Below are 26,831 nucleotides of genomic sequence, written 5' to 3' on the forward strand. Positions count from 1 at the left end.
GGGGCGGAAGGGGCAGGCCCGGGCCCGGGGCCGGGGCCGGGGGGGTCAATGGGGCCGGGGCCGGGTGTGGTGGGTGTGACAGGCAGTGATGGGTGTAATGGGGCGCGCCGGAGGTGCGGGAGGGATAGTGGGGTACGAGCGGCTCGCAGGACCGGAGAAAGCGGCCGGGGGTGAAACGCGTCGCCTGTTGTCCCCGGAGTGTGTGTGATTGTACCGAGCAGCCGAGGCACCGCGAGCAGGGCTTGGAGGGGTGGCGGTGAGTGGTGGGACAGACCAGTCCTCTGCGAGCCCCTCAAAGGTGTGTTCCTGAACCCAGCGATGCTGCGGGGAGCGCCGGCCACGGCCAACGCAACCTTCCCCGCAGCAAACCCTGCGGCAGTGATGCAAACTAGAGCAAAACGCAGCTGGATGCGGCATCCTGGTACCCAGAATCGGGGTTCCAGGAGAAACGTGACCCGGACAAGAGGGTTACATGGGACAGGGCAGCTCTCATAGTCCTGGCTGTTGAAGAAAATCCCAAGAAATAAAATAGGAACTTCAGAACTGCTTGAGCCAACCCATGAACAAATAATTTTAATGGTTTTTTTTCAGCAGACCGTAGTTTTCTCGGAGCTCCACAGTCTCCTCTCTTTGAAGTTGGACAGATACAGTAAACACAACAAATATATGATACAACCCATCACAGCTGGATTAAAAAAAAATACACAAAAAATATAATACATAAAAAAATGGATTTTTAACATTGTGGACTGACGCAGCTCTAAAAATGGTGATTGTAACCCTGGTAAGCTTTACAAAGTCTTTAAAAAAATAAAACAGTACTTCATGTGAAATTCATAAATACACTGGAGGAGAACGGAGGGGCTGGGGGGGCGGGGGAGTTGAGAAAGTGTCTCTGGGATGATGACTAAACCCCAGCCAGGGCTGCTGGGGGCACCAGTCTGTGTGCGTGGGGTGCAGTGTGAGCCCTGCGCTGGGTGCAGGCAGAAGGGAGGGAGGGAGGGATGGAGGCACAAACCGGTCCAGTTAACAAAGAGCTTCCCATCGGGGCTGGGAGCGGGGCACGCCTGTGTTTTGTGGTGAGGGAGTTTTGAGTTTTCATTCCCAGAGTTTTAGATCAGTGAGTGAAACAGAAGAAAAAAAAAAAACAACAACCCAAAAACCTACAGAACAACAAACAAACATGCTACATATGAGAACTTGGCCAGAGAGTCCCAGGACAGCCCTGGCATGGAATGCCAGTTGCCTGGCCTTGGATTTTTCCCTCTCTTTCCCCTCCTGCTCCGTCTGCTCTGCTCACAGCAGCCACCTCAGTCCAGTCTCACCACTGCACCCTCAGCCTAGCATGGGGCTGGGGTGGCTCTGCCCCATCCCACAGGGATGAGTGGCTTTTCCCAGAAGCAAGAGGTCGAAGTCCCCCTGCCTTACAGGACACGTGGCATCGAAGTGGCAGCCAAGGTGCTTTCCTGAGCTCTGGGGCTATTCCTGCTCCTTGCACTGGCAACACTGAGCCTAAACCTGCCCTGTCCCCCTCCCGAAGGGGCTGCAGTGCCCCTCAAAACACTCCTGCCCTCCTTCCCACTTCCTTCACTCCCCTGCCAATCTGAGAAACCTATCCAGACCTGGCCACCTCAGGCTCTCTGTCCCCCTGCCAGCCTCCTGCCACCCTGCTCCCTGCCACCTCTGTCCCTCCCCTGTGACCCTCCTGAACCCTGGGGCTGCTTTCCTCAGACCCTGCCGTTGCAGTCGCAGCCTCAGGACCGGGCACTCTGCCTTGGCTTACTTTGGGCTGCAGCCACAAAAATACCAGCAAGCTGACCCAGGCCCTTATCCTGGCACCCCTCCTGTTCTCTGGCCCCTCTCTGTCTCTGTCCTCTCTGTCCCAAACTCTGCCCACTGACAGCTTGGCTCTGCATTGCTCAATACGTTTTTCCCTGCACAAGTCACCTCCCCGGCCACTTCCCACAGGATGCAGGAGAGCGGACGGAGCAGTTTGGAACAGTCATTGCAGAAAAAAAGGCAAAGAAAGGTGAAGGAACAAAAAAAAAAAAAAACAAACCTCGAAATAAGGAAAATGTACATATACAAAATGAATCAGGCAAATCCGCCCTCACTGCTCTCGCCTCATAACTCCTCAGCAAGTGACCACAGTGGGGACACTGAGCCTGGGCCACCCCCAAGTGCAATCCCTGAAAGCACACACAGAGCTCAGGGGATCCCCCACAAAACCCAGCCGGAGACGGAGACATCCCAAACCTTTCCCTAAACAAGACACTTCCCGTGCAGGGTGGGAGGGGAGCACCTGGGCACTGCGAAGGGCAATCAGCCTGATTACAAGCACGGTGTCTTTTTAAAAAGTATTAAAAAGCACTTTCATTTAAAAAAAAAGAAAAAAAAAAAAAAAAGAGGAGAAAAAAAGGAGCCATAAACCCCCATGGTTTGCATTGTCAATGCCCTCATACCTTCACTGCCAATGAATCCCAGTGCCCCAAGCTGGCATGGAGAAGGAGCATCCCTGGGGAAGTGGCAGTCCCCTCCTCCACTCTGCCCTGCCCGTCCACCCCCAGGCCCCCTGGGCTGTGCCACGCAGTGCCAATGCCGCTGTCGCTGCCATGCCAATGAGTTTCACACCTGGCACGGTGCCACATCCTCCTGTCAGTGCTTGCTCCTCTCCTCTCCTCTCCTCTCAGGACCGGGGCCACTTCTGAGCAAGGCAGGGGGCGAAAGGAGGGGTCGTTCTCTGCTCTGACATCCCGCTGCTGCTGCTGGTGGCACGGTGGGATCCTGGCCTTCATCAGCAACACCAAGGGCTGGTCTCTTCCTCTCCAGCGCCAGATGTGGGTTTCCTTTCTCCCTACGCTTCCTTTCCCATTCTTATTCTTCTTCCTTTTTTTTTTTTTTTTTTTTTTTTTTGGTAATTTTATTTATTTATTAAAAAAAAAAAAAGAAACTGTTCCTAAGTAGAAAACATTTGCGATCACAAGTCAGTCTTTTTTGGCTATTGTTCTTCCTCCTCCTCCTCCTCCTGTCTTCAAATGACTTCTCACAAGGCAACAGGCACGGGTGGCTTTTCTGCACGGTCCCCTCCCTCTCCCCTGCATGCCCTTCGTGCCCCTGCCTGTCCCCAAGGGCCCCTAGTCCTTGACCAACTTGTACACGTGGTGCTGGGCGCCGTGCTCGCTGGTGGAGACCTCGAAAACAAAGGCAATGCAGAGCAAGGTTTCCTGGGTATCCCTGTTCGTAACAACCTGCAGCAGAGCAGAGCGTGTTAGGGGAGTGCTGTGCCCGTGGGAAGATGCTGTTATCTGGGGGGGCGGTTGCGTGGGCTCAGGCACAGCCACTTCGCACCATGAAAAGATTTGCTACCCATCATTTGTGGGGTCACATAGGCCAATTTAATTGCACCATCAAGATTTACCACTCGGTTTTGGGGACGTTGCACAGGCTCAGAACAGCCCGAACGGCACCACCAAAATTTTGTTTGGGGAAGGTTGCATTGGCTCAGGCCCGGCCCACTGCATCTGCACCACCAAAAACTGCTACAGATTATTTGGTGAAGTCAAGCAGTCAAACTCAGGCACAGCCAATTTAATTGCACCATGAAAACTTTGCTCCCCGTTATCTGGCAGCCTTGTCCAGGCTTGGGCAGAGCCACTTTGTTTGCACCACCAAGATCTACTCCCTGGAATTCAGGGGCTGAGGCACAGCCAGATCTATGTGGGGCCAGCAGGGTCGATGCAAGTGCGGACTCCACACTCCTGGTGGGACCCTCCCAGTGGGAAAGGAGGGGAGGTACCTGCAGGATGGTGAAATTCTCCAGGACACTGTTCATCATGTACTTCTCTGGGAGGTGCTTGAGTTTGTGGATGAAGTTGATCATGTACTCGCACATGGGAGACCGGTGGATGCGGTAGACGAACCGGCCGTTCTCCAGCCGTGCATACTCCGTCTGCAGGGGACAGCCAGGGTCAGCAGCTGCCCCAAGGGTAGTGGTGGCCAACTGGGACACGGCAATGTCCTCTCCACTCCACCCATAAACATGGTATAGGCACCCATGTCTCCTACACCCAGCTCTGGGACTTTCTCCATCCCAAGACCCGCTGTGGACCAACTCTGGCCCCTTCCCCAAGCAGTGGGGCATGGAACTCACCTCCACCTTCTCCACGACCTGCTTCCCAAAGGAGCACACCTTGGTGGAGACAGTGATGGTCATGTTCTCTGCACTGCTGTACTGGCTGCTGACGCCATAGAAGGTCCCTGGCCCGTCCTGGATCGTGCTGTTCAGATCCGCCTGGAGAGAGGAGACGGCAAGAGGGTCCCATGAGGCACCACCACACCCAGCTCTCGATGGGGACGAGGGACACCAGCTTTCAGAGCTGCCCAGGATGCTGCTACTCTGCCAGCCAAGTGCCCAACCCGCAATGAGCCTGCAGCTCGAGGATGACCCTCCCTACCCTAACCCTCCCGGGCAGCATACCCAAAACTTGACGAGAAAGAAGGAGTTCTGGGGCCCACGCTCATAGAGCTCCTTGAGGCCACCTTTCTTCTCAGGAAACTTGTCGTAGATCTGGCGGATGTCCACGGCCTCCAGCAGCGGGTCGCTGTACGAGGGGTTCGTCTGGCCGATGTGCACGAAGAGGTGTTTGCTGTACTGTAGGGAGTGGGGTGGGGACAGCAGCAGGAGAGGTCAGGTAAGAGAGCAAGAGGCCACCAGGCACGGGGATGGACGGGCACCATCCCAGGCAGGGGGAGGGGACCGTTACCGTTTCGGCATCCCGGGGCACCTCCATGAAGGCGGAGTACTCGAGGAGCCGGAGCTTGGTGGAGGCGATGGTGCGGTCCTGCCAGACCGGCACGGCCGAGGCAGCTGGCGGGAGCGGAGCCAAGGGCTCGTAACCTGGGGCAGGGGCAGTGACACGGGGGTGGAGGGGCAGCCAGGAGCCGGGGTGAGCCCCCCCTGCAATGCTGCTGCCCCCACTGCATCCCCCAGCCCTCCGTATCACCCAGCACGGGCTGGCTAAAACGTGGGATGTACTGGGTAGAAAGGGACTGGAGGGGACCCAGCTGGGAGCAGCACGGTCCTGCTCACTGTGGGGCTTTTTGCTGGATTTAAACCCAGGCTTTTACCCCAGTACCATGGAATCACAGAATGATTAGGTTGGAAGAGACCTTCAAGATCACTGAGTCCAACCCAGCCCTAACACCTCAAGTAAACTATGGCACCAAGTGCTACATCCAGTCTTTTTTTAAACACATCCAGGGATGGTGACTCCACCACCTCCCCGGGCAGACAATTCCAGTACTTTATCACTCTTTCCGTAAAAAACCTTTTCCTAATATCCAACCTCTATTTCCCCTGGTGCAGCTTGAGACTGTGTCTCAGTAGAGAGAGTAGAGGTGGGGAGGAGACACAAGTGGGTAGCACCATGCATGGGAGGGGACAGAGGACAAATATGACCTGGCAGGGACACTGGGTTCCCTCCAAGGGGGTAAGGACATGACTTACTGGCTAGTGATGGAGGCATGGGTGGCTGGATGGGGTAAGCTGGTTGTGCAAACGGTTTAATGCTGGAAAGGAAAAAGCATCATCAGGTTACCTACCAAGCCTGGGATGCCCCAGCCCCTTGCCAAGGTGGGGTCCTGCTGGTGCCGGGTGTGGAGGGGTCTGTACTTACTCCTGAGAGGGTCCAGGCTGTCCTGGGATAGGCCCACTCCAAAACTGGGAAAACAGCACGGGGAAGAGTCAGTGGCTTCTGACTCTCCCCACTCCCAACATTTCCCTCCTCCCCTGCTGCAAGCAGCAGGGACCCCTGCACTGCCACCACAGCTGAGAACGGCTGTGGGACAGCCCCCTGCCCTGTGTGTGGCTCATGGTGTCCCCACCACCCCGGGGTGTCCCCGTGTGGGGGGCCTGGGGCTCTCCTCACCCTGGGGGCAGCAGAGAAGACAGCCTGAGGAAGAGGAGGGGGGGGGCTGAGTTTGTTCTGCAGGACGCTGGCCGACACAATCTGCGCCGAGGACATGGAAGCCATGCTCTGCAGAGCCTTATCCTTCGAGACCTGGTCCTGAGGGGAAAAGGGGGGACAGGAGGGAAGCGGAGGTTACAGGGGCAGACTGAGCTCCCTCAACCCGAGCGTGCCTGACGGGTTTTGCAAAGCCGGCAGCCAATCCCACAGCCCAGCCGAGGGACCGGTGCAGAGGGATCCCCCCACCCCCTCTCAAACATTAATTAACATTTGAAGCTTGCCAATATCCTCCAGGCAAAAGCTGATGGGTCTGGAAAATGCCCCCTCCCACTGCTGCTGGAGGTCCTCCCCCCTTGGGGATTCGAAGGGTTTTTAGCCCCGAGAGCACATAATGCAATGGGGAACAAAAGGAATTTCAGACTCAAGCTCAACTTACCAAGTTCATGGCCTGTCCGCAGAAGAAAGGAAAAAAAAAACAACAAAGGTTAGAGTGTCACGGGACCCTCTGGGTACTCTGTAAACCTCCTCTAAGTCGGTGCTGGTGTCAGCTGGGGCAGAGTTCATTTTCTCCACAGAACAGGCATGGCGTGGCTGTGAAGTGCTGTGAAGAGAATTAACTCTACCCCAGCTGCAACCAGCACAGCTGGATATCCCCCACCCTGCCTCATCACCACAGCCCGACTGGGGAGTGAAGCCCCTGACCTGGCCGGACCCTAGGGGATGCACATGGTGGCCACTGATGCCCAGGCTTAATCCCACCAGGAATGGGATGCCAAAGCCCTCCACCTGCTCTTTTAAGAGGTCACTGTGGTGAGCCAGGCCTGTGCCTTTCTTGGCTTTTTAATATCCTCGATAGCCTCCTCAGAGGCCCGCAGTGCTTGCGGCCAGGGCACGGAGAGGAAGAGCTGCTGGGATGCTCTGGGTCCTGGGCACCAACTCCCCCACAGGCACTGCAAGGAAAACCCTGAGCACAACCCTCCTGTGCTGTGTATGCACTGACAGAGGAGACCAGCTGCTTTTCCCTTTGCTCCAAAGGTCACAGCACTGCTGGGCATGAGCTCCAGGGCTCCCAGGTCTCGCCCTGAGCAGGGCTGCTCCTCCACTTGCATCTCTAGGACACGTTCATGCTGGTCCCAGTGCACACCCTCTGCTTTCCCTCTGAACCTTCCCCAGGGATCAATGCTTCATTTACTTTCACCTGGGGCAGGGCAGGAGAGCGGGCGTGCAGCCACATGCCGGGAGCACGAACACGCACATGACTGCAGCTCAAAAACACAGATACTGCTCATGGAAGTGTTTTCATCCCACAGGACAGTGCTGGGTGAGGGCAGGGGGCTGCCTGCACAGATCTTGAGAAGGGATGTTCTGTATCCTCCGAGTATTGCTCAGGGGGATCTCTGTCCTGGCTGCTCCATGCCAGAATCCTGCAGGCAGCATGGCTGGGGATGGAGAGCACAGCCATGGACCCCTGGGGCAACTCCTGTCTCCAGCTCCCCCATGCTCTGCACTGTGCCATGTGGCAAGGGAAGATTTTATTTTATTTTATTTTATTTTATTTTATTTTATTTTATTTTATTTTATTTTATTTTATTTTTGTAAAGGCTTCTGCTACTGTCGACCCTGCTGTCCCCCTCACTGCCCTGACTGTCTCTCCTGGGGCTGGAGACTGGGTTTAAGACATACAAGCCGAAAGGAGCCTCCCAAAATAAGTTCCAGGTGCTTTCTCCTGGTTTCTTCTAGCAGACCAAACCTGTCTGGCTGTGGGAGCCCTCCTGGCATCCTGCTCATGGAGCACTGAGGTCCCTGCTGAAGGAATTTGGGGGGCAACATCTTGGTGAGCTCCCAGGCAGCATGAGCTGGAGTCTGTTAAAGCTTTGAGGATGAAAATGCTCCAGCTGTGACAGTGCCCTGACAGTGGCTTCCACTGCCAGCCTCAGCGCTGGAGATGGACACAGCACCCAGGACAGGGGGAGCTGGTGATGCTTTTGGGACCTCCAGGTCAGCAGGCTAAAAGATTTTCTGGGCTCACACAGCAAGGTGGCAAATCACCCCTGGAGCTACCCAAGGAGATGCTCCCTGGTGTGACAGTGCAGAGGGTAACTGAGGAGCATTGCAGGAGCTGGCTGTCCCCAGTGAGTGGTTGTGCAGTGGGGACCTCTCTGTCCCCCACCTCGCATCATGTGGGTCCTACCCAAGCAGGGCTTGGTCCTTTGGTGTTGCCCCCAGTCCTGCCCACACTCCCCCATCATCACCCTCCCCACTGCCACCACAAAGTTTGGTGCGAACAGTTATGGAAAGGTTAGTTGGGCTCCAGTTAGGAGGAAGGAAAGAAGGAAGGAAGAAAAGAAAAGCCAACCAGAAAAGAGAGAGAGAATGATCCGGTTTTTTCTCACTTGGCTCCTGGCACTGTGCCCCTGTCCCCAGCAGCATGGCCCCAGCTGGACCTGCTGCCACGCACATCCCTGTGCTGCCCTGGGCTGTGCTCACACTCTGGTGCATCACAAGCCTGCAGGGACACCTGGGGCCCTCCTGCTTCTGCCCACGTCGCACCAGCACCTCTTCTGAGCTGAGTCAGTCTCAGTTGTGGAGGGGAGTGAGCCTCTGCACACTATGCTTGAACCTCATTTTGCCTCACTGGCTGCCCTGGGGGGCTCTTCTGCTTGTGGGAGAAACCCTGATGGCCCAAAAGTGGGGGCAGCCCTCATGCATCACCAGAGGATGGTTTAAACCCATGTCTCCCAATGGGAGTCCTTGCCTGGGTGCAAAAAGGGGATTTGGCACCCACGTTCACCCTCCTGGAGGAAAGAGAAGGGCTCTGCTGCCCCTCCTTGCACTTTTCTCTGGGCATCCCACAACGACACCTATAAAAACCATCTGATCCAAGGAGCCAAGTGAGGGGGAAGAAAAAAAACCACCAAAAAAAGGAGAGGTAAAACAGGAAAGCAAGCAGCACACCGCAGAGCCGAGTGCATTAGTCGTCAGCAGGCGGGGGCCAGGCGAGGCAGGGCGTACCTTCAGCTTGGACTGAATCTCACGAGATTTCCGTCGGGCAAGAACCTGCAAGTGGCTAGAGACCTGCAGAGAGAGAGCAGAAGGAGAGGGGGAACAGCAGAGCCGTCAACCAGAGGAAAGGAGGAGGAAGGAGAGGGGCTGCCCATGCTCACAGAGACACCGCCGCGGACACCTGGGCAAGGGCGCCAACGTACCTTGATGCCAACCTGGTACTCCCGCACCTTCTTCCGAGCTAGAACCTGTATGTGGCTGGACACCTAGGGCCCGCCACGCCGTTCGGAAAGGAAAACACAGAGAGCGTGAAGATGCGTTCCCCCTGCAGGGCGGGATGCTGCCCCCGGGGGAGGAATGGGTTCTCCTGGAGCTGCTCAGGGTCCTGCACCCGCCAAGAGCTGGAGGAAGGAAAGTTGTGGGGCACCCTGGTGCTGGGTTGATGCTGGGGTGAAGCTCCTTGGTGTAAGGCTGCTGCAGTTGAGGGGGTCCCCGTTTTTGCCACCTCTTGGGGACAGATAGACAGACAGACCCTGCCAGCCCCTGTGAGCACCAGAAGTTGATGACACAGCCTGGCAGGTCTGAGGTGGCCCCAGGTTACTCAGTGGGACTTGTGGGTCCAGGAGGGACTGGCAGATTGCCCCAGGGCTCCTGCTGGTTTTGCATGTGGGAAAGGTGAGAAAGGTTGGGTTTCTGTGTCCAGGCCCCTGGACAAGATCTAGAGAAAAGTTTTAAAGAAAAGATCTAAAGAGAAGCGACTGATGTCCAGGCAGTAAAGGCACAGCATGGCTGGGGGGCTATCCACAGGAAGGGTGGGTGTTCATGCACCCACAAGGCTTCAGGGCTGATTTTGGCAAGAACCTGCTCCCAGCACTGCCAGGCTGTCCAAGAGGAGACACCAGGCTGTCCAGAAAACAACTGCACAGAGGGATCAGTGTCATGGGTGCTCTCTCCCATGCCTTTCCCGAGTCCCCCCAGAGCACTGCATCCTTCCCCCATGGAGGGGGGGCACAGTTAAGTCTTCAAGTCAGAAATGAAGTGCTGCTTGGCACTGCTCTGAACTCAAAACCAGAGGCCAGACCCTGGTCCCTCTCCTTTCAGCATAAGTCCAAGAGGAATGACATCTGCAGTGTCTGGGGACTAACGTCCCTCTCTCGTGGAGACTTGTGGCATGGAACAGTCCCAGAATAAGTGCCCCAACCCAAACTACCTCCTTGTGGTTGGGAGCATCCAAGTCCATGGGCTCTGTCAGGACAGGTGGCCTGGCTGAGGGGAGGGAAGAGCCACTGGCCACATGACAAAGGCACATGTCCCATCAAGGGCTGCAGCAGCCCACTCCTCAGACAGGTTTGGTAAAGCAAAGGCTTGCAGGGACCTCTGCGTGCTCCTGCCCTGCTGGCATCCCTGCCTGTGCTCTGCCTGCATCCCTGCCTGCCCCTGCATCCAACCAGGCAGGGCAGTGAGAGCAGGGTAAGGGCTCTGTGGTACCTGCAGCCCCACCAGGACCAGCACCACAGCTCCACACAGCCAGTCCCTGGATCCCTGGAGGGATGGGGATGCCTTGCTCTCAACCCATGGGGTTTGGAGTGTCTTTGCTGTGGCACCTGGCACAAGTGGCATAAAGCCTGGCAAGGGACAGAGAGAGGAACTGTCCCCAGATCCAGAAGGCGCAGCAGAGACCCATGCAGGCACACACAGACACACACACACACTGCCCAGAGAGAGTCTGAGGGCTCCTGCCACCTGCAGGGTTACCCCAACCTGGTGGGGGGCCTGGGTGCTGCCTGCCCCCACACCCCCAGTTTCAAGGCATCCTGGGACAGAGGGAACCCCAGGGGATTTGTGCCCACAGGCGAAGCTCCTCGCAGATGAGGGACCTGCTGGCAGCAGCAGTGGCTTGAGGAGGGGACACAGAGGACGAGCGGTGCAGCCGGACATCCGCTCGCTCCCCCTCGGGCTCACCTGGCACCACCTCCCACCCCGCCCCGAGCCCACTCCAGGAGAAAAAGCAGAGCAACGCCTCACCTGCTTCCTCGTCCGTGTCTTCCCCGTTCGCAGCTTGATGTAGCGGGCGATCAGCTCGTTACGACCTGCGGGCAGAGCCTGGCGTCAGCCCCGGCAGACGAGGGGCATCGCCCCCCAAAGCCCCGCCGCCCCCCGGCCTGCCGAGGGAGGCGCTGCCAGGAGGTGGCGCTGCCGCGACAGTGTCGGGGCCGCCTTGGGGACACGGGGGTGGCCAGGGCAGGGCACCCACCCCGCGCCGCGTCACCAGCGCCGGGGCTCCGAGCGAGGTGACAGTCACCAGGGACCCCCGCCAGAGCCCTGCCTCAAACCACAGAGCCCCTCCACACCCAGCCGGAGCCCCCCCACCAGAGCCAGCGGACCCAGCCCGGGCAGCCGTGCCCGCAGGGGTCCCGGGCCGGCCCCCCTCCCCGGGGCACCCCGCTTCCCGTTCACAAGCCGGGCTGGCCTTTCCACCAGTATTTCCTAACGTCCTGGTCTAATTCGAAGCAGAAGTTGCTTTTGCGCCACATTTCAGGGGCCAGCTGTGGCCAATCTACGTTCAAACGTCAGAGCAGCTGGGAGCTTTCTTCTCCCGGCCCCGGCCCCCGCCGCCGCCCCCCCGCGCCCCCCGCGCACGGGGGCAGCCAGGCACGCCAGATTTATTTTAATGGACCAGATGGTCGCGGTTGGAACTTGTCGAAATGCCCTTGGAGAGGGTTTGGGCTTTAAAAGAATAAAAAAAAAATCCTTTAAAAACAAAAACCAAAAAAACCAACGCCCCCCCCCCCCCCCCTTCCACCCCGACTGGCCCCCTCCCAGCCCCACAGCAACTGGGCCCTGCTGGGGGGACACACACACACATGGGGACAGACAGGGCCAGGTGCCACGCAGAGACAGCTGCCCCTTGGGGTGCCCGCGCCAGGCAGGAGCTGGCGGGTGGGTGACAACGGGGGTACCCCTTGCACAGCCCTGGTGTCACCCTGAAGCACAGTTCCCACCCCTCCTGCCTCCCAGCCCGTGCTGGCTCTCTGTTAGCACCTAGCAGGGGCCAGGTCTTAAAGGGTGTCCTTTAAGCCTAGGGGAGATGACACCCGCAGCAGGGTGCTGGCAGGAGGGACCCCGCTGCTGAGCCCCAGTTTGGGAGCACACCTTCAAAATCCCCCTTGGCATGCCCTGCTCCTGAACCCCATCCTCTGCCCCCCGCACCCTGCCCGTGGGAAAGAAATATGGGGGGAAAATACAGGAAAGAAGTGCGGGTGCCTTCCCAGACTCGGTGAGCCAGCGCCAGCCCTAGTGGCCAGCATCCAGGGCCAGCATCTCCTGCACACATCCTGCCTCACACCATGGCCAAGGCTGCACCCTCACAGCCACCCCTGTGCCCATGTGCCCTGTCCCTTGTCCCTTTCCCTGTGATTCATCTGGACCGTGCCATGTGCCATTCCCTCCGAGAGGGCACGTCCTCCTCCAAATTACCACATTCCCCAAATTCCTCTCCCCTGACACCACCACGTGAACCAGTTGGACAGGCTGGGTTAAAAATAACCCGTCCAGAGCTGAGTGTAGCAAGGCCCAGTGTGCCCCTGGCTGGGTGCTGCCTCCCCTGCTCCCACCTTGCTTTGCCACCCCCGCAGTGCTGGCACCAGTGTGGCAGGGGCTGGCACGGCCATGAGCACCCAAAAAGAGGGGAACCCCCAAAAGGAGGGGTGGTGAAGGAGAGCAGAGGCACCGGCACACCATTATGCTGCATGCTGGCATTGCCTGTGCTGCCAGTGCCCCTGGTATGCTCAGTAATGCCAGCCAGGGGTCCCAGGGGTCCCAGTGGGGAGGTGCTGGGGAAGGTGGGGGGAGATGAAAGGCCGGCAGGGGCTGCTGCCTCTTTAAGCAGCTGCCAGATGTCTCTGAAAGGCTGGAAAAACCGGTTGGGGCGTGCTTGGAAGGGCCAGGCTCCCGGCGGCACTTCAGCTATTCCCGGAGAAATCCAAAAAATGCATACGCTTGGGAAGCCCTGGGCTCCCCTGCCTGCCCCTCACCCTGCTCCTCCAGCAGCCCTGATGCCGTGGGCTGGGGGCCCTGGCAAATGGGGTGGCACAGGTAGCTGGCATGGGTGTGGGGACAGTGGCACGGTGCTCTCCATAAAGCCTCGTCCCTTTTGCCCCTCTCATCTGGCAGCGGGGGAGCCATTGCTGTGACAGTAGCATCCTGGGCAGGTGTGTTTTGGAGGCTGGGGATAGAGATGCCAGCCCTGGTCCCGTTGTCACCATGGGGGGCAGCTAGTATGGCAGCCTGCTCCTGACTCTGAGGTCACTGGCCCTTGGGGGTGACATCATGGGATGTGCAGGGGAGGAGGAACCAGTCCCTACCCTAGCAGGGATAGGGAGTTTTGGGAGACACCAAGAACGAGGTTGAAACCTCCAAAATCATCACCCCAGTGGGGCTGACCAGCCCTGCTGCCACCAATGAAGTCACCAGAAACTGAGTTGGGCGCAGGTGGCTCGGGGTGGGTGAGTGACCCTCGCCACAGGGTGCTCTGGCCACCAGGTCCGGTTGGGGAAGCTTTGGGGAGGGATGCGGAGGCACACGGGAGCAGGAGGGCTGGGGCTGCCCCGGCCCCGCAGTCCCGCGCCCGCTCCCTGCCCGACGGCTTCACCAAACCAGTCGGTCCGGCAGGGCCGAGAGAGGGAGGGAGCGGGAGGGAGAGCCAGTGCACAGGGAGGGGACGCACGCAGGTCACCGCCACCTCCCCGCTCCAGCTCCAGGATGAACCCGAGCCAGCTGCTTTCGGGGTTGGAGGATGCTCCAGGGTGATGCCCCAGCGTGGGTTTGGGGCAGGAGGTTTCAGTTCAGCCCTGGCCACCCCGTCCTGGCCGGCGGCGCGGTGCCTTTGCCCGGTGCCTCCATCCTGCCCCCATCACTCACCGTACATCTTGCCCTCATCTGAGAGGATGATTTTCCTCCGGCCGCAGGGTGGGTAGATCGCCAGCGCCTCCTGGAAGCTCTGCTCGATGTCTGGACTCCACACACCCTCGGCATCATTGTCCAGACTCTTGTCCATGCCGTCCTGGCCATCTTCCCGCCCCTCCCCAGGGCTGCCGCTGGCGTTCCAGCTGTTGGACGCTATGGTGCTGGCTGCTCTGGGCTCCGACCCTGAGCCCCCACGGACACACGACAACCTGCTGGGACACAGGGGACACCTGTCAGACCCAGAAACCCTTGCTGGTGGGGGTGCAGTGACAACACGGTGCTAGGTCTGTTCCTGGCCCTTGGCCTGTTCTCACTTGCACCCAGAGCAGCATCTCATTGTAAGGCATCAGACACACAAACAGGCTTTCGTCAGGGACGGAGCATGATTTCTGTGAGTACCCCCAAATTCAAGTCACAAGTGACCACCCAGGATCCACCCAAATAAAGTTTGGGAAGGAAACTGCCCCAGCTACTGTATTACCCATACAAGGAACTTGGGCATGTGGTGTTTATGGCTGACACCTCGGGGACAGGGTGACAGCCTGTGAATCCTGACCCTGCACCAGTACCCACTGCCAAACAGCAGCCTGTTTGGGCAAGCTGGCCCAAAAAACACCCCTAGGCCCCAAAATCCCAGCTCCACCATGCCTGGCAAAGGCAGAGCTGGGATTTGAAGGGAGATGCTGAGCAGCTCCAAGCCAGACCCCACTAATGGGAACCAGGTGGCCAGAGCCATCCAGCAGCCCGTCCCCTGGTACCAGGAGAGGCCCCCCCACCCTGAGGATGCTCAGCTGGAGCCCCGGGCCCTCCCCAGCTGGTGGGTGATGCTGGGGAGCCTTCAATCCCTCCTCCTCTTCCTCCTCCCCTTGCCCAGCTCCCAGTGCAGCGTCTCAGTGTTTTGCAATAACATGTTTGGCGGCAGCTGCCGGCGGTGGGAGCGGAGAGGTGTCTCCTGCGCCGCCGCGCTTCCCGGATGGGCTGGGAGTGTACAAAGGTCTCCGGCACAGACATCTCCTTTTAAAGGAACTGCTGAGCCCGCTGGCTCAAGTGCGTTGCGAGGCCTTGCTGCCTTTTTTTTTTTTTTTTTTTTTTTTTTTCCTTTTATAAAAAAAGAAACTTAGCCCCCCCATCCCTCTCTCCCTCGTCGTGATGTGATGTCAGCCCCTCCGGTCCCGCCGCCCCGTCCCTGCCCGCGTTCCCCCCGCCGCCGCTCCCCCTCTTGCTGAGCACTGTGGCCAAATAAGGAGAACTGGATTGTAGGATCGAGCCAGCCGGCCAAGGGAGGGATGGCGGCAGCAGTGCCGGACGGGCCAGCGGCACCCCGGCTGGGCCTGCTGCTGCTGTGGGCTCTGGGGGCAGCCGCCGGCAGGGATGCAGGGTCCAAACCTCGCAGGCTATTGGGGATGGGAGGGCAGGGGAACACCGGGACCAGGCACTGCGCAGGGACAGTGAGGGTGGCACGTGGGGACAGGCCCAGTGGGACCCTCACTCCCCCCTGCAGCCCAGCAAGAGCATCAGGGCTCTGTCCCACTGGGGCACCTACATTGGGGCGTAACTGCCTTGGTGCTGAACCCTGCCTGCTTCACCGCAGCCCAGGACCCCCAGACATGGGGGAACCTGAGACTCCTCAGCTTCTGCAGCAGCCCAAGCCCCTGCGGCCCCCAAAGGCCTCAGTGGTGTCAGACTGCACAGCAGCCCTGCGGCAGCCCCAGACACCTCAGCACTGTGGCAGCTCAGGAGCCCCCAGTCCCAGGACACCTGCGTGGTCAGGGACCCTGCAGCCTGCTGCCAGCCCAGGGCCCCCCAGCACCACAGGGCTGCCATCAGCTCACCCGAACAGCGGAAAGCCCCAAGAACTGGTGCTGGAGGGTGACTTTACAGGGACTCACCAGGCCCCCCTGCACTCCCCAGCTGATGTTTGGGGGGCCGAGGGAAAAGCTATAGGGCTGAGAGCAAAACCTTGGGGCTGGCTGCACCACCGCAGGCAGCGTGCCCAGTGCCCTGGGTCACCGTGCCAGGCACTGCCTGCACAGGCAGGGTGACAGCTGACCCCACACCCTGCCTGTGACACACGTGTCCCCCTCCCTTGGAGGTCCCCAGCCCCCTCCCACCACACTCCCCCTCCAGCAGGGAAAACCCAGCCCAGCCTTTCCAGGGAAGCTGGGAAAGGAGGGAGGGTGGGTGATGCTGGGGCCCCGGCCAAGGTGCGAGGAAGCAGCTCCTCCTCCATCTCCTCCTCCACCGAACCTGCTTTTGGCCAGGCGAAGACACTGGATTTCCTGGAGGGAGGGTGCATGCACCGCGCTGACGCAAGGCACGGCCGAGTGCCGCTCCACCCTGCCCTTACAAAACACCAACAACAGCAGCAATTAGGGAACCGGCACGGCTGGACGGCCTGCGGAGACCGTGGCCAGACCTGCTCAGGGCAGGGAAGGGGACCGGACCGGCCAGAAAATATGTCACCGGCTCCTGCCCCGCAGCTGCTCCCCAGGGACCAGGGCAGGAAGACCACCCCTCCCACAGCACAGGCATCTCTGCAGGGTTTGGGGATCCCAGGACCACTGGCCCACATCCCCAGGGGATGCTTGCCTACTCTGAGGATGCTCGCCACCCAGGAGCGGGGATGGTCAGTGACACCCACACCAGGAGGGTGTCCCCACTTCCAGCTCACTCGCCCCTCACACCCCGAATTTGTGGGGGGCACACACTCCAGCCCACAGCTTTAGAGGGTGATGGAGGGGGCTGAACCCTTGCGAGGTCCCCCCGCGGGCTCGGTGCCCACGGCAGGCAGGGGAGGATGCCTCCAGGGCAGCCCTTATCTCCCTGCGAGGTCAAGGCTGCCCAGGAGACTGGGACGGTGTTCCCACGGCTCCCAGAGCTCAGCCCCAGCACCCCGTGTGCGGGACGTGAGGGAAACGTGGGGCTGGAGCAGGCACCACCACCCTGGTGGGAGAGCTGCCTGGGGCTGGGGACCCTGCTAAAGCTACGGGAAACCTCCTGAAGCCCTGCAAAAGCAAAGAGGAAAGGGCACCTGAGAGATGGGTGCTTTGTGGCGGGTGAGGGAAGGAAATACTTTGGAGGAAGCATCTGCAGTCAGAGAAGCACCGTGGGCACCGTGTGAGTGTCAGAAGGCAGGAGCAAGGTCAAAAGGCAGCACAACCAGCTGCGACAGGGATCGGGTCAGGGACGTGTAGGGTGGCACAGGGGAGAGCACTTGGGGCTGGGAGCACGGGGACATTGTGACATGGGCAGAGGTGCCTGTCACTCCCACAATGCCCCCATGAACCCAGTCCTCATCCTTGACCCATGCTGCCGAGCTGGGGGACAGCATATTCCTCTTCCCCAGCATGGTCAGCCCCAAAAGCATCATCCCATCCGGTGCAGCACGAGGCACAGCCCCAGCAGCCCTTGCACTGCCCCAAACCCTTGTGTCCCGCCCAAACTGGGACACGGGCGGTGGCTGTTGTCACAGCATCTCCTCAAACCACCTGGACTGGAGGGCATGGTCACCAGCACTCGCTTCACAAGGGGGACTGCAGCACAGCATGTCCCCAGCTGGCATTATCCAGAGGGACAAGGTGTGGGGCGGAGCAGCCCCAAGGACCCCTTCTTACCTGGGGTTCCCCCAGCCCCTGGCAGGGGACATAGGGACAAAACGACTCGGCAAAGGTGCTGGGGACACTGTGGAGGCAAAGAACCCTGTAAAGACAGGGAGGGGGGTCCAGCTGCATCCTGGCTCCATCCCGCCTCCCCATACAGGGGGGCCCAGGGCAATCCAGCCCTTCTCCCTCCCCCCTGCGCCCAGACCCCACGGCAAAAGGATAAAAGTTCATGACAAGCCTGGGCAGGATCAGCACAGAGCAGCTCAGCCTCGCACCGGCTCAGTGCCGCCTGCACCAGCCCTGTGGGGGAACATGAGGCTGCTATCACCCCCTCCCTGTCACCGTGACTGATGGCACCCACACTCTGGAGGTGAGGGGGACACAAGCCTCCATCCTCTCTGCGCTGAGCATGCAGCCCCTGCCAGGGACTGCTCTGGGAGACCTCAAAGCTGAGGCTCTAGGGCACCCCAGCTCCTACATGTCCTGGCACACTGGGGTTCAGTGAGAGCACAGCTGGGGCCCTGATACTGGCAGCGATTTGTAGGCAGGCTAACGCCCCTCATTCCAGACAGGGAAGTGCTGGCTGGGGGCTGTGTCCCTGCTCCTGTCTCTCCCCACCTGGTGACATGGCCAGGAGGAATGTTGCCCACACGGTCACAGAGCCACCAGCTCTGCAGAGCCCCTCAAAGGAAACCCAAAAGCTGTGGACCTCCTGGGGAACACCAGCAAGACCATAACACACCAGAGAAGATGCTGCCATGTCCATTTCAGCGCATAGAGCAGGATGCTCTTGGCTCTGCCAAGGATAACCCCGCAGCTCTTCACAGGAGCCCCACATCCCCGGCACCTTGCCTGGGGCCCCGTTGGGAACACCGTGCCCCATTCCCACAGGGAAACACCATCGTGGCTGGCACATGGCAGCCCCAGGGACAGCCAGAGCTCACCCAGGCGGGTGGCAGCGGCCGAGCAAGAGGCGGCGCGGCAGGAGGGCGGCGAAAGGAGGTTTGTTTACATTGTGCTCCTCTTCCAAACAGCTCTCAGGCTGCGTGAGGGATTCCCTGGCTCCTGGAGGGAAGGGTGGCCACCCTGCTCTCCCCCACCCAGGTTTGTGCCTCCTCACTGGCCACGTCCTCTCTGAAGGGTCCCGTGGAACAGTCTGGGGACCCAGATGGTGGCAGAGCCCCCAGCGCACCAGGCCAGCTCCCCGTGAGACAGCCCAACTAATTTCCTCCCCTCTATCACTTCCTGTCCCTTCCGGCTTGGCGGGCGGCTCAGGAAGCAATCGGAGTGAGGAAACCGCAGGAAGCCACGTGGCAGCATCCCACCAGGGTCTGAAGAACTGCCAGGGCTGCCCCAGGCTCCCCGTGCCCCTCAGCTCCGGCTGGACCCCAACAGCCAAAGGGCCCCTAGCTCCCAGCAAAGCCCTGAGCCTCCAGCTGGCAGGGATGTGGCTGGTCCTTGCTCAGCCGTGTGAGGCCGAGGGATGCTCAGACCTCTCATCCCAGGGGGCTGTGGATGAACAAAGAGAAAATGTGAGCGATTTGCTCCCAAAATATTTGGGGCAGAGAGGAGGAAGGGGATGAGGCAAACCTAGGGTACAGCTCCCTCCTGACAGCAGAATCACGGGCATCCAAACCAACCCTTCCATCCCCTCCTCTTCCCAGGTCCTGGCACAGCTGGATTTTGGCTTCTGGAGGACCTGAGCTGGTTTGGCTCGAGTCTTCAGGCTCAGGACCCGAGGGCAGAGGACAGACGGACACTGTAACCCGGCGTGCCTCCCTGGCCCAATTACGCTGCCCTGCCCAGCCAGGACGGGGCGTTTCACCCAGCAGCGCATAAATAGAAAGCTTTTAGAGCATTAATTGCTCTCTGTGTTATGAAACGAGCTGGATGGAAACAACAGGGTTGGAGTTGCCTGCTGGGGATGGGCCACCCCCATGCTGTCCCGTGACACCCCCGGTGCTGGTGGCCCATGGCACAGCCAGTGCTGGACACAGCACCCACTGGGGACCCCTGAATTTGTCAAAATATACCCATCCCAGGATGTCTGCTCCTCAACATCCCATGTAGATGAGCTCAAAGTGGCCAGCAAGTCCCAAGTCCTTGGGGACTCCCGGCTTGTCCCAAGGGGAAGGCAAGGGTTTCTGGCGTCAGGGGAGCGCCAGGGAAGCCTGGGTCAGGCAGTTCTGTGCCTGCCTGCGACAGTGTCCTACCACTGGGGCCAGCCAGGCATCCCAGGCACCCCACCAGCCCTCTGTCCTGCTCCTAGGAGGAGAAATGCCTCCACAGAAGGGCTCTAAGTGCTGCCGACCCCATTTTGTGCCATTGCAGCAGGGGCAGGGAAAACGTCTCCCAAGAGACCCTACCAGAGGAGGAGGAGGAGGAGGAGGAGGAAGGCTGCAATGAATTTCACACCTGCCCCCAGCTGCTTCCGCCCCCGTGAAACCCAAGCCTGGCCAGGCAGCAGCTGTACCCACTGCCCGCACTGTGGCACCCGCTGGAGCCCAGGGTTAGCACCGACTGCCACACTCACGGCTCCCAACCAGGGAAACCCCGTGGGATGGGGGTGTGAGAGCTGACTGGGGGGGGATCAGCTCCTGAGACACCAGGCAGAGCGGCTGTCAGGACTTACCACCCCAGCCAAGACATGGAGATGTTCCTGGCTGCCAGAGTCTGGCACAGAATGTGACACAGCACTGTCACCTGGCCACTGTCACCCCTGCGAGGGGGGCACGGCTTGCCTGCCCTCCTGCAATGAGCTCAGGAGATTGAACCAGTGCCCAGCTGAGGTCCTGCAGGAGCTGTGATAGCAGGTACAGGCTGCCCTGCACAACCCCCATCAGTGACTTATTCCCAGAAAGGGATATTTTGATTTAGCATCATTTTACCGCCACCAGCCCAGACAGTCCCAGCGAGCAAATCCTCGTGCATGCCAGGAGTGTGCTGGGAGCCCGTGGCAGCTCATCGCCTTCTCCCAGCATCTCCTGCCACTGCCCGAGCCGAGAGCTGGAGACGGGCACAGCGACTCCAGCTCCCGCAGATTGAAAAATTGCTCTGGAATCCTTGGGGAGAGAAATTGCTAAAAATACATGAAGGCCGTATTTTTGGCAAAAGAAGGAGCTCCAGTGAGGAGCATGGCCCAAGAGTGCCAGAGAGCCCAGCACAGCGTGTTAGACCCCTGCCCAGCACACTGATGTCCAAACACCACAGCTGGAGCCTGACAGCTCTGCAGTGCCACCCAGGCAAGGCTGCCAGGGGACACATGCAAGAGCTGGAGCCCAAACTCATGCCATAGCTGGGCACAGGTGCTGGCAAGCACGAAAAGCAGAGCCCTGCCCAACACATCCGCCAGGCGTGCGGGCACAAAGCCGGGCAGGGAAAAGCAGGGTCTTGGACCAGACCTCCTCTCCCGGACTGTGAAGCACCCAGATCTTCCTGCTAATAAAAACCCGACGCTCGGTTGGGTCGGGAGCTCGCATGCCTGCGTGCGGGTGTGCTTCTTCCTAAACCCGAATTGCCTAAGCCGGCGGGGGGAGGCAGGAGCTGGCTGCCTCTGGGGGAAGGGCGGGCGGCGAGGAGCTGGCATGGGAACGGCAGCCCATCCTCCACGCACCCGCGCCGCTCCGCGTCTGTAAACTTTGAACATCTTCCGGAGAGAAGTTAGTGGCTATTGTGAACAGCTGGATCTAATTTTACGAGGAGCGAGGAGGAGACAGTTGTGGGGAAATAATAAGGCTTGGCGCTCACAGGCGAGGATCCCCGAGCCCGGCCAGCCTTCCTGCCTCCACCGCACTCCGCCGAGGGAGCGCTGGCGAGACGGTCACGGCGAAACTGAGGCACGGAGCAGCGCGGGGCTCGCCCGCCTCCTGGATAATGCGGACCGGGAATGCGGGGCTTTGCCCCCGTGTGTTTGCCCGGACAGCCGAGGCATCCAAGGGGGCACGGCTCTTCCTCAGAGCACAAAAGTGAGCTGCCAGCGCAGGGCCCTCCTTGCCAGCCCACGGCAGCATCTTCAGAGCCAGGGGCACCCAGCGCTCGGTCTCGACGCTCGTGGGCACCGCGGTGCGAGTGCGACACCTCCCTCCAGCCGGCTGCTTCCCATGAGGCTCTGCCCACCTCCTAAAATTAGCTGCAGCCCTGCCGTCCCCTCCCCGGCCACCCCCCGCAGCCCGGGGAGCTGTGCCAGCACACGCTCCGGGTCCGTCCCGATCCCCCGGCAGCAAAGGGGGAAGGGGATGGAGCAGCCTCCTCCATCACTCACACCTCGCCTGCCACCCGGCAGCCGGCGCTTCCCGGGAGCAGCGCAGCCCCGCAGTCACCTCGGTGCCTCTGGCCCGGAGTGTGCCCGAGGGTGAGCTCTGGGTCGGCTTTGGAGAGCAGGGACCCAGCACAGCCTGTGACACACCCAGTGCCCCGCTGGGAGCGGTGGGCACGCTGCGTTTCGGCGCTGCTGTTGTCTCAAGGCAGCATAACGGGGGAACGCTGGGGGCATTGGAACATCATATCTGTTTGGGACAGGATGGGGGGCGCGAGTTCCATGGGGATTTGTGCTGCCAGGATGGGACGTGCCTCGTGTGATTAAATCCTTCCCCAAACCCTTCGCCCACAGGTACAGCTACACCAGTGTAGAGCTCTACGTGAACACTGTCACCCCAAGGCCACCATCTGCCAACCCCAAGAACGAGACCACGGGGTTCACGGCCTGTCACCTCCAAAGGGCTCGGCCACACGTGCTCATCAGCAAACCCTGCCACGAGCCGCACGGGGAGCCCAGAATGGCACCAGCACCGCCTGACCCCCTGCTCCCACCGGCACGGCCAGGCGAGCGGCTGACCGGCACCACGAGGAGGTTTTCCCGGGGCCCCTCGCTCCCATTTCACAGGCGGGGAAAGCTGAAGCAGCGGGAGCTGCAGCAGCAGCAGCATGCCCAGACCCGCAGCAGGATCCGGACGTGCGTTATCGCGCGGGGGGGGCCGCTCCTGCCGCGTGCCCGCTGCAGGCTGGTGCGGGGCATGGCCCCGCCGGCTCACCCCATCATTACCTTCCCTCCCTCCCTCCAAAAAAACATTTCATAAGTCGCCACGTGATGGTGGCAATAGCGAACGCCCATGCGCTTCAGGTGTCTGCCCCAACCGCAAGACGCAGGTGCCTGGGCTCGGCCGCCGCGGCTCCCCGGCCTGGCCCCCACCCCAAATAAAACCTTGGGCAAACAGCTGAGAAGGTCAGGGCATGGCCTGGCCACTTGGCAAATCCCCCGTGCGTGGAAGCTCCTAAAATCAAGGGTAGCTGTTCGTATCCCATCCACCAACGGCGCTCAAGGCGATGTAAACACTGCGGCTGTCCCGCCAGCCCCTTGCCAGAGCTATAAAGGATTTAATGAGAGAGGGAAGCTCCTAGAGATGGGACATTTTTTGGAAAGCATCCGTCCAGTTCAGTGATGGATGGAGAGATTGCAGCCTCACGAAGAGCCTCAGGATGGCTCTTGTCACACAAACCCCAGCAGCACCCCTGGTTAAGGCTTTGCTGCCCCTTCTCCCCTCCATTTTCCACTCCCACAGACAGAAGAAGAGGTACTAACGCAGGAAAACACATCCACGCCCCCAACAACGGCCCAAAATCGCCCATTTATGCCCTTTCCGGCAGCTACGTGCCTGCACCCAGCCTCACCACCGAGCTCACCTGCCAGCAGCCTCGTGTCCTCTGTGTGTTTGATGGGAGCTGCGCGGTTACTTGCTTTTTAATACATTAATTATAGCTGATTACCGCTGCCACCCCCACCTCCTCAGTGCCATGACCCGCTCACGCACCGCTGGGAAAAGGCTCCTTCCTCCGGCACAGCGCCAGGGCCACCGGGACTCGCCTCCCAAGCCACTTGGTGGTGGCAAGATGGGGATTAAACGGCGATTAAAAGGAGATGCTGTTCCTGATATCGTGATAAACAGCCGCCGCATGTCATGGCAAATGGATGCAAGTCCCTTTTATTGATGGAGTTGGAGGATTCTGCTTCGCAGAAAAGGGATTTTAGAGGTGGGATGACTGCTGGAGGGTTACGCTGTCCAAAATGCACCAGTTGAAACACCCCCCCTACCCTGAGCTGCACCCCAAATGCTGCGGTCAACTCGGGCAGGACGAGGCGCTTTGAAATACCTGGGTGCCATTTACAGAAGGTGGCTGGACCCGCTGCTTTCAAAGGGTTATTCCTGTCAGAAAAGCCAGTGTGGTGCCAGCCACATGCCCACGGTGGGGAGGCAGCTGGGTACTCGAGGTCCCTGGGGGTGGCAATGTCCTCCTGTGTCACCCAGCTGTGAGGAGGAGCTGCTCACCCCACAGCCATCTGCAGCCTCTTCCCATGGGAATGCTGACCCTGTGATACCCAAACAGGGCCAAATCCAGTTCCTGCTCCCCATGGGACAGTCATGCTCGTCCTCTCTGGTGGGGAAGTGCTGGGGCACTGCCACAGTGACTATCACCTGCCCTGTCACCAGGGTCCCAGCCCCCCTCCCCGTTTCTCTCCTGGCTTCACCACTGAACGACCTTGGCGAGCCCTCACCCCTCGCCCACTTTGGGGACCCTCTTCCTCCCATTCCTGGGGACAATGAGCACCCAAGGGGTATGGGCTGTGAGGCCACAGAGGCCCCAGCACCAGCGGGTTCATGGGGGGGTGCATCAGCCTGGCAAACCCCAATTCTCCACTCAGCATCACGAGCGCCCCAACACCGGGGGGAGGTTGGCAGGCTGGCTGGCAGGGCCCCCCAGGGTGGCCGGGCACTGCCAATGCCCTGACTCACGACACGCACGTACCCGCGCGGGGTAAAGCGATAGGAGGGGACAGAGGATGCCGGAGCCCAAAATACCCCGGCGTGCCTGACACAGGAGATTATCGCTTCGCTGATGGGACCATCGCCCAGCGCGGCTTGTCCCGGCTCCCTGCAAAGCACCAAAAGCCCCCAAAACCTCTCTCTGCCTTCACCTTTCCCCCTGCCGCCCCATGCCAACCACCCAACAGCAGTGAGCAGCTGCAGGGTGCCCGCCACACCAACAGGGCCACTGGTATCATTTCCAGCTGGTTTCTCCCCCAGTTGGGTTTTTTCTCAGTCAGTAGAAGCCAAATGCGTTGTATAAGGCCTGAGTGGTTTCGGGGGGCTGGAGGTGGGTGGCTCTGCGAGGGCTTGGCCGTATTTTCCTTCCAAGGGGGTTAAGGGGAAAAAAAAAAACAACACCAAACCCAAGGAGGGTGTAAAAATAAAATAATAATAATAATAATAAAGATGACACACCGCTGAAAATTATACATCTAATTGCCGCCTTGTTAGCAAAGCACCCCTATGACGAGGCACAAAGTGTTTAGCATACAGTCAGTGCATGGTCATCCCCTACATGCGTGTGACACACATGTAGCGTGACACGCGGGTGACCCCGCACCTCACCCGGGACCCTCCCGCGCCGCTTCCCCGGGGGGCTTCGGCCGGGGCGGGCAATCCCCGTCCGTAACGTCCGCCGCCCGCCCCGAACGCTCCCGACGTGCGGGCACAAGGCCCCTTTGTCGCCCCCGGGGATGCGCCGCGGGGGGACTCGGCGGGGACCGGTGCGGGGGCAGCGCAGCCCCGACGGGGCGGGAGCCCGGGGACCCGACGTGGGGGGAGCGAAAACAGCCCGGCTGTGCCCCCCCCCCACGCACACACCCCATCGGGGGGACCCTCGGGGGGAGGCACCGAGCTGCCGGCTGCGGGGCGACCAGGGCTGGCGCGACCCCGCCGCCCCCCGCCATCCACCGGGGCTCGGTGCAGGCTGCGGGCCGGGAGGAAGGAGGGGCTGGAGGAGGAGGAGGCGGAGGAAGGGGGGTTGGGAGTCTCTTCCCGGCGAGCGCTTACCTGCTCCGTGCTCCGGAGGGGCTGGGCCGGCCGCGGGTGCCGGGAGCGGGGCCGGGGCCGGAGCGGGGCCGGGGCCGGGCCGGGCCGGGGCGGGCGGCAGGAATGCGGGGAGCGCGGCGGGCTCCCGGGTCCGCGCACGGAGCCAGGCGCAGGGACGGGAAAGTTTATGCGAGGGAGGAGCGGAAAGTTGGGAGTCAATCAGGAGGCGGCGGGGCCGGGCCGGGCCTCCTCCTCCTCCCCTAACCTCCTTCTCCACCTCCTCCTCCTCCTCCTTTTCCCGGCCCTTCCTCCCGCCCGACCCTCCCGACCTCCCCGTCGGGGCAGCGGGGACGCGGTACTTCCCTTACATAGGGAGGGGTTTTTTTTTGGGGGGGGAAAGGGCAGCCCTGGAGTTCGGCTCGGCCCGGCCCGGGCTATGGGAGCGCCCTCTATGAGCCTTCCTCACCTTCCTCCTCTTCCTCCTTCTCCCTCCGGCATTCCCGGGCTGCGGCCCTGGGATGCGGCCTTGGGCCAGGGCTTGAAGCTGCTACTCTCCCGTCTTGTACTGTCCCGTCCGCAGCCAGCCAGGGTCACCAGTGCACACCTTCATCCCCTTCTGCACATCTTCATCGTCCTCTGTGCTCACCTTTGTCCCACTCTCATTCCCCCTAGCCCTCACTCACCGTCTTCCCTGTGCTCACCTCCATCCCCTTCTGCACATTTTCATTGTCCTCTGGGCACTGCAATGCCCTGCCACACGTCTTCATTCTCCTCTTCCTTCCCATCTCCAAACGCCTTCATCCCTCTCCTCATCCTCACACACTCAGTCCCCTGCATCCCACCAATCTGCAGGTTCCCCATTTCTCCCCCATTTCACCCACCCCATGGTGCCCAGGATGGGGATTTCAGCCTACGCTGTTGGGATTTCTCAAGGGAATTCAGCCAAGATCCAGGCTACGGTCACTTCCTCTGAGTGAGCTGATGGGTGGTAATGTGCTAAGCCACAGCAAGCAGATCACATACAAGTCCCTGGCCGTGACCCAGCTCGATCACCAGGAACTGCAGCCCTAAAAGGGGCAAAACCCCCAGTGCCCCTGGCTACCTGGCCAGCACACACCACAGGCCTGTGCCGCAGTACCCAAAACCCCCTGAGATAAATCAGGGGTGAGGAATTCTCTCGGCACGCTGATTGCAGAAGGGATGTTCTTTGCATCCCTTTCCTTCTAGAAACATATTTTTCTAATTTTCATCACGAGCTTAGTTGCATTCAGGCGTTTTGGGACAAGACAGCCAATGCTTCAGTCCGTGAAGTGACAGGCTCTGAAACATCCAGCGCATTCAGCAATTGTGTGTGATTCATGAAGCCATATCACATTCTTCCACCCTTGGCCTGCTGCTAACTTGTAAGAAATCTGGACCAAAAACTGCAACAAAATGGCTGCTAT

General features: G+C 60.1%; 1 protein-coding gene across 4 annotated transcripts; it reads right to left on the reverse strand.

Moving 5' to 3' along the window:
- Nucleotides 1-544: 544 nt before the first annotated feature.
- On the reverse strand, nucleotides 545-25,515 carry TEAD3 (TEA domain transcription factor 3). Of its 4 annotated transcripts, none has more exons than XM_066203727.1 (14): nucleotides 25,408-25,515; nucleotides 13,890-14,143; nucleotides 10,995-11,059; nucleotides 9,173-9,235; nucleotides 8,979-9,041; nucleotides 6,403-6,414; nucleotides 5,928-6,065; nucleotides 5,676-5,719; nucleotides 5,507-5,568; nucleotides 4,764-4,897; nucleotides 4,478-4,651; nucleotides 4,151-4,291; nucleotides 3,797-3,949; nucleotides 545-3,248 (listed from the first exon to the last, which is right to left on the reverse strand). In XM_066203727.1, exons 2-14 carry the CDS (start codon nucleotides 14,023-14,025, stop codon nucleotides 3,135-3,137), a joined length of 1,299 nt encoding a protein of 432 aa, XP_066059824.1. In that variant the 5' UTR covers nucleotides 14,026-14,143; nucleotides 25,408-25,515; the 3' UTR covers nucleotides 545-3,134. The 4 variants fall into 4 exon arrangements, with proteins under 4 accessions (XP_066059824.1, XP_066059823.1, XP_066059826.1 ...); XM_066203726.1 differs by having other exon boundaries at nucleotides 13,890-14,146; XM_066203729.1 differs by lacking the exon at nucleotides 9,173-9,235 and having other exon boundaries at nucleotides 13,890-14,146; nucleotides 25,408-25,513.
- Between the last annotated feature and the right edge of the window lie 1,316 nt (nucleotides 25,516-26,831).

Source organism: Chamaea fasciata, unplaced genomic scaffold (genome assembly GCF_029207755.1).
Source record: "Chamaea fasciata isolate MVZ Bird 193981 ecotype frontalis unplaced genomic scaffold, bChaFas1.0.hap1 SCAF_25, whole genome shotgun sequence".
Lineage (NCBI taxonomy): Eukaryota > Metazoa > Chordata > Aves > Passeriformes > Sylviidae > Chamaea > Chamaea fasciata.

Excerpts from the sequence above, each read along its gene's own strand:
- TEAD3 (XM_066203727.1), bottom strand. The coding sequence starts at position 14,025 with ATGGACAAGAGTCTGGACAATGATGCCGAGGGTGTGTGGAGTCCAGAC. Across the intron at positions 9,236-10,994 it reads AGACACGGACGAGGAAGCAG|GTGTCCAGCCACATACAGGT; the intron begins GTGAGGCGTTGC and ends GGCGGGCCCTAG. Across the intron at positions 4,652-4,763 it reads TGCCCCGGGATGCCGAAACG|TACAGCAAACACCTCTTCGT; the intron begins GTAACGGTCCCC and ends CACTCCCTACAG.